Source organism: Anopheles maculipalpis, chromosome 2RL (assembly GCF_943734695.1).
Source record: "Anopheles maculipalpis chromosome 2RL, idAnoMacuDA_375_x, whole genome shotgun sequence".
Lineage (NCBI taxonomy): Eukaryota > Metazoa > Arthropoda > Insecta > Diptera > Culicidae > Anopheles > Anopheles maculipalpis.
The window spans coordinates 1,220,097-1,227,216 of NC_064871.1; the positions used below are offsets into that span (position 1 = coordinate 1,220,097).

Below are 7,120 nucleotides of genomic sequence, written 5' to 3' on the forward strand. Positions count from 1 at the left end.
TAAGTATGACGGTGGAAAACGCCACCAAAAGCAGTGCCCTATTGTTGTAGATTTTCAAAACGGGTTTGCTATAACTCTGATCGGTTTTAGTCTTCTATTTCCACACTTTCTCAGCGGCGGTATGCCACCGATGGAGCGCCTACAGGACGACAATCTCCGGATGGCATTCGAGGCTTACCACCGGGAACTGGCCAAACTGCAGCAAAACGCCTCTGCCACCCTTCCAGGCATGCCCAACATTTCCAACCTTCCCAACTTCTTGGCACTCCAACACCAACAGCAGCAGCAGCAACAGTCACAACAACCATCCCAACCTTCCACGCCCTCAGGACAATCGTCGACTCCATCGCAACCGTCACAGCACACTACGACGGGATTGAACGGAGGTTCCGCCCAGGATCTGTCCCTGCCAAAGGAGAAGCAATCGGCCGCATCCAAACTGAACGGCGCAATATCCGATGCCGAGTCTGATGCCGACATGAGCCAGAAGGAGTTGGACGAGAGCATGAAACACAGCGCCTTCAGTCTGGTGAAACCAAAGCCTTCGGAACCATCGGGCATGTGTACGCCCACAACGACCGCCTCCTCCGCCGCACCAAGTCCCATCGGCAACAGCATCCTACCCCCGACAATCACACCCACGGACGATTTCTCCGTAGCGGCTAGCCCGCTGCAACGAATGGCGTCGATCACCAACTCACTCATCACGCAGCCACCCGTCACGCCACATCACACGACGCAACAACGTCCTCTCAAAGCCATCCTGCCACCCATCACTCAGCAACAGTTCGATCTGTACAACAATCTCAACACGGAGGACATTGTGCGGCGCGTCAAGGAATCCCTCTCGCAGTATTCGATCAGTCAGCGCTTGTTCGGAGAGTCTGTGTTGGGTCTCTCGCAAGGATCTGTCAGTGATTTGCTCGCCCGACCGAAGCCCTGGCACATGCTAACCCAAAAAGGCCGCGAACCGTTCATCCGCATGAAGATGTTCCTGGAGGATGAAAATGCGGTGCACAAGCTAGTCGCCAGTCAGTACAAGATAGCTCCGGAGAAGCTGATGCGCACGGGCAACTACAGCGGTACGCCTCAACTTCCCGGGCTCCACATGCAGAAGCAGATGCCTCCGACCATGCCGAAGATGCTGAGTGACTCGATCAGCAAACTGCAGCAGGATCAGCAGAAAACGTTGCTACAGCTTCAGATCTCTCAGATGCAGCAGCAAATACCTACGGCACAAGCGGCTCAGGCCGCCGCACAGCATCAACATCAGCTGGCCGCGGCGGCTGCTGCTGCTGCCGCCGCTCATCATGCCGCCCAGGTGCAGGAAGTACAGCGCCACTCAGCACAACAACCACCTTCCTCTCAGCCATCGCCACTCGGTGCCATGGGCTCGCAGAACTCCTCCTCACAGCAACGGCCTCAGCAACCGTCCCCGCAGACGATGCTCCTGACGCCTCCGGGCATACCTCCCCAGCATGCTATCGCTCTGCAGGGTCATGCGGGCGCACAAGACAAGAAGTCCTCCATCATGATGCCAATCCACTCGCCCGTCCCGCAAGGTCCACCGGGATCCGCTGGACAGCATGCATCTCAAGCCGGAGCCCCAAACTCGATGCGAGGATCGCTCCACCAGCATATCTCTCCAACGGTTTACGAAATGGCCGCTCTAACGCAAGACCTCGATACGCAGGTGATCACGACCAAGATCAAGGAGGCGCTGTTGGCGAACAACATCGGACAGAAGATCTTCGGCGAGGCTGTGTTGGGACTTTCGCAGGGTTCCGTGTCGGAACTGTTGTCCAAACCGAAGCCTTGGCACATGCTGAGTATTAAGGGACGTGAACCATTCATCCGCATGCAGCTGTGGCTGAGCGATGCCAACAACGTTGAGCGACTGCAGGTGTTAAAGAATGAGCGACGTGAGGCAAGCAAACGCCGTCGATCGACTGGCCCAGGTGGACAGGACAATAGTAGCGATACGTCGAGCAACGACACGTCTGAGTTCTATCACTCCAATTCACCCGGACCGGGATCGGTTGGATCGGCTACGGCGCCTCCAAACAAGAAGCAGCGTGTCCTGTTTTCCGAGGAGCAGAAGGAAGCTCTCCGACTAGCGTTCGCCCTCGATCCATACCCCAACGTGCAGACAATCGAATTTCTGGCTAGTGAACTTGGGCTGTCGACCCGTACGATCACCAACTGGTTCCACAATCATCGAATGCGCCTCAAGCAACAGGTCCCGCATGGTCAACCGTCTGAGCCGATTCCTTCGCGCGAAAACCAATCCGGAGCTCCGTTCGATCCGGTACAGTTCCGCGTACTGCTCGGTCAGCGGTTGATGGAAATCCAGAAGGAACGGTTAGGTTTGAGCGGTATGCCTCTACCGTATCCGCCTTACTTCGCGGCTACCGCACCTGCCACCAATCTGGCCGCTTTAATCGGCCGCGGTTTCATGCCGGGCAGTGAAGCGGACCTGGCCGCCCTCAACAAGAGCATCAGCGAGCAGATGAGCGGCCTCGACCTATCGATGCCTTCCACGCTGAAGCGGGAAGGCGACGACGATTACGAGGATGATGCGGAAAACGAAGAAGAAGCCGGTAGTGGCCACATGAGCGATTCGGAATCGATGGACGGAAGCAGCAAAAGGGGCGGTGATGATGATGACCTTAAGACATCTTTATCGCTCGCCAGCCTGCAAGCCATGTCGCGGATCAGTCGCCGTAAGCCAGCCGCTCCACAGTGGGTCAATCCGGAATGGCAGGATCCGGACAAGAAGCCAGGCTCCGTAGCGACGGCCGTCTCCAACATTCCCTCCGCCAAAAAGGACGCCACGGATGCGATCATCAACGGGGTTTGCGTGCTGCAGCCTCCGGACGGTGTGCCCTCGGTGCAGCAACGGTTTGCCGCGGCCATGGCAGCTGCTGCCGCTGCCGCCGTTGCAGCGGCCACCGGTGCAGGAGCGACCGTGCCTTCCCAAAGCCAAGACGACCCGGCGAGTGACGTGGAAAACGACGAGGACGATGCAAAGTCCACACACTCAAAGCACTCCTCGTACGGTTCGGAGGGAAAGCTGGACGAAGATCGGTCGAGAACTGCGCACGATGAGTCCGAATCGGAAGCTCCAAGTTCGGAAGTGTTACGAGGTGGTGCGGAAGAAGCGACCTCAGAATCGACCCAACCGGAAAGGAACGGCAATCGATCGGGAACCGCCAGTCCCGCTTCGTCCTCCGTGACGGTGAAGAAAGAGATCCTCGACGAAAACAACGGTGATCGGTGGGATGCGTATTAGGGCCGGTTCTAAACCGAAAGTGAGCGTTTGAAGTGATGAATCAGAAGAAGCAGCAACAGCAGTATCAGTGCAATCAAAAAAACAAACGTTGGACAAACAAAAAGTGTCGCCGTGACAGGGCAGAGCGAAACAAACGAAACAAAGAGAGACACGCAAGTGAGCTGTGTATGTGATTGTTCTAAACCTTCCTCGTTTTCCTTATGTTCTTTCGATCTATGTTTTCTTGTAAATAATCTATTCATACCTTCAACTGCTTCCTTGTTTCTCTACTCTACATTTTCGTCCCTCACACTGTGTGTGTAAGAAGACTGTTAAAAGTGGTGAAGTTTTAAAAACAAATGCGCGAATGCAACGTTGCAGCACACAAAGCTGAAATCAATGCAGAGAGACAGAGAGAGAGGGAGAGGGAGAAAGCGAGCTTGCAACACTAATACACAAACACACAAATGAAGCAACGCTCGATTAGATGATAAGGTTCATTATTTAAACCGAACGGGCGTGCATAACGGCCCGTACGTGGAAAAGCAAGAATACAAAGAGACGAATTTTCCATTTTCCCTACACGCAGCAGAAGCTCGGCTTTGATCGCGAGCGTGCGGGAAAATGGGAGGATCGATTTAAGCTTATCGAGTTAGGGGTTTATTTTTTCCTTTCTTTTAAACATCGTACTGTTTCTTTCGCTTATGTTTTTAATAGTTTAGATCGATCGATTAAGGTAGTGAAAGAGAAGTTCTATTAAGGGGTCCTTAAAGAGTGTTAAGTACCAAACCCGAACCGACCGACCGTCGGTGGCGATCGTGTTTGTGAATTGCATTTATATGTTTTTATCAAATCTTGTAGATAATGAAGTGTCCTGTGTCCGGGCACGCGGGAATGTTTAATAAACGTACTTAGAGAAAATTTAAACAACAGACGAACCAAAACACAACAAACACGAAATCACACGAGCATAAAAATTGATGGAGGCGCCCGGTTAGTAACGGTGAGCGGTTAAAAATCAAAAGTAAAAACGCGCGCGCGATGAAACTAAAAAAAAAACAGAAGAATATTGCACATAAATCAAGAATCAATCAAAATTTACTCTCCTCTCGAGTTATGGGGAAGTTTGTGGGGGAGTTGGATGGGTGAACGTACTATTTTAAGCACCAGCAAATTAGCACATACTCTTCCGCCATTCGCCATGTTTCGTTTTTTTTTTGTGTAAAATATTAAACATAACCCCCTCCCGATTGTAGTTAAACGGAACATCATCTTACAGACACACACACAGACTTGTACACATTTAAAAAAACTGAAAAAAGGCCAAATATATTGTTAAAGTCTAAGTAAATGCTAGCGTTACAGAGAATGATAGGGCGATCGGTGGGAATCGTAAGGGAAGGTATTTGAAGTTTTCTTTTGTGAGTTTCGTTCCTTTCGGCACGACTGTGCAGAGACGTTTTGTTTTAGCCCCATATGTTACATATTCGTGATGAGGCGATGATGCGGTTTTCTGTCCCTTTTTAGCATCGATGAAGCGATCTCAAATTTCATACCAAATATATTTAACAATAATTGCCAGCAGGCAAGCAATGCGCAAATCTTCTACAAACAGAGCACAGATTAGGAGACGGAGAAGGGAGGGCTAGAGGGCTAGAAAGGGCGGGCGTTTATGAGATCTTTTATATTTCGTTCATTTATTTTTTACATTAATTTCCTTCGAACGAAACTTCGAAGTTGTACATTGTCTTGTACATAGAATGTTCGATCCGCAGCATCCTTTCCCGTTTGCTTCCATTCCACCATTGTAAGAATTGTCCCTTCCCAAGGTAATGAGTGATGAAAGGAGTAGCGAAATCCCCACACACAGCGTGCAACCCAGCAGCAACAGCAAACAAACGCATATCCCGAATTTAGCGAAAGCAACAGAACTGACTGACCCCCTTCGGATGTTGGTCCATGTTGGCGCATTTAATTGGGTATTCCCGTACCCACTTTACACGCACACACTCAAAACACCCATTTTAACACGTTTTGCCAGCATCAGAAAATGGCACAATTGTACATTTCAATACCGTACGTAACCACGAAGCGAAAAACGAGGAAAAGGGACGAAGGGGCTAATGATGATGAAGGGAACTGATTTTAGTTTTTACTGTACTATATTATATATCCTGCCCGATCGATGGATATACTGTTACGCGAATGTCCCGTACGATCCGCTCTTAGAACACAGCTCCAGCTCAAGGTTCTGGCAACCGACGCGAAGCAACATGTTTAACAAATTGCTTCCCAGCAACGAGCAACGAGCGCAAACAAGCGAAGAAGGAAAGAATAGCTAGCAAAAGGTTCAACTTTTTTAAGTACATAAGTAAATCGAAACAAATTTAAAGTAAAGTAGCGAGTAAAAGAAAAGGGAGGGAAAATTAAAACAAAACAAAACAACAAAAAAAAGCAACAGTGGGAGAGAGCGAATGATTTAAGAATACGTAAAATGGACATTGTTCGATGAAGAAGTAAAAACAAGGATGCAATATTATGAGCGAATACATATTTCAAGACAAACAAACAAACAAAACAATAATTTTATGCAAACAAGAAAGCAAAACGGATGTCCGCATTGGGCGTGAGAAGCTGATCAAAGCAGCACCGAAAGGGAAAAGCAAACAAATGCCGTGTAATGTAGTGATGTGTAAAGAGAGTAGACAAACAAACAAGCAAACAAGCACATTTTGTTAACTTATTGTCCGTAGTTCTTCTATTGATTAGTTGTTAGGGGTAAACCACACCACTTCCGGTGGATGTTGTTTTCGTTTTAATTGTCTGGAATTGTCTGGTTTCGTTGCGGTACTTCTTTTTTTTCGGTTCGGAATATTGTTTTTGGGGTATTTAGTCGTTTCCTTTTATCAGCAACAGTGATCGATGGATCACGTGTACATAATGTTGGTTGGAGCTTTCGTTTATTTTGGCGCAAATCACACACTCATACAAAAACAAAAGAAAAAAAAACGCAACCAGGATCAAGTATTTAGAAGTATCTAGAGAAGCCAGCAAAGATCATGTTGCGTACCCCTTGTTGAAGCAAACGAAGAAAAAAAAACATCCATAAAAAGCCAGATAAATGGAGGAAAATTCAATTGCGCAGTAAAACGGTTTACAGTAATTAAAAACTTGCCCAAGGTCAATAGTCAAGGGAAGAAAGCAGACGGAAATTAATAATAATCTAATGATAAGAGTGCGCGATTCGGGGGATGATGTGAGCCGGGTGGGAAGTTGAATTAGTAACTTATCGAGATTTAATCGGCTTGTGGCAGAAAAGAGAACGGTAAAAACACACAAAAACCAAGCCACTGAGCTAACTGAATGCAAAACACTTTTCGTTTCGTACTTCAATCGAGTCGGTTTGATGGTAGTGTGTGCTGTTCAACATAAAAACAGTTAGTTGAAGAACGATTCTCACACAACAAACAACACCTACACAAACAGACACATCCATGCACAGACAATTCAAGCTAAAACAAAACACAAGAAAACGAGAATAAACAATAAACAAATGTCTAGCGAAGTAGCGCGAGAAGAGAGGGGGAGAGAAAGGAAGAAGAGAAGAGAAAACAAGGTAATGCGAATTGTAAATACTTATTATCATATCATTATATTGTATTGTATTGATTAATATTATTACAAGACAAAACAAAACAAGGAAAACCCAAGTAATGGTAATACATTATTGCATTGAAAGTAAAAGAAAACAAAAACAAAGGTAGACAAACAATGAAACAAAATGGCCGCAGATTGACGAAACGAAACAGAAAAAAAACATGAGAAGGAAAACAGAAACACAACAAAAAC

At 47.6% G+C, this 7,120-nt stretch overlaps 1 protein-coding gene across 4 annotated transcripts in view; it reads left to right on the forward strand.

Moving 5' to 3' along the window:
• LOC126556604 (homeobox protein cut) overlaps positions 1-3,321 on the forward strand; it is a 153,343-nt gene extending 150,022 nt beyond the window's left edge. For all 4 annotated transcript variants that reach the window (XM_050211941.1, XM_050211942.1, XM_050211943.1 and 1 more), the window contains one exon: positions 91-3,321. In XM_050211941.1, coding sequence (XP_050067898.1) covers positions 91-3,292 — 3,202 coding nt within the window. In that variant the 3' untranslated portion in view covers positions 3,293-3,321. The remainder of the gene's footprint in view (positions 1-90) is intronic.
• The last annotated feature ends 3,799 nt before the right edge of the window (positions 3,322-7,120 follow it).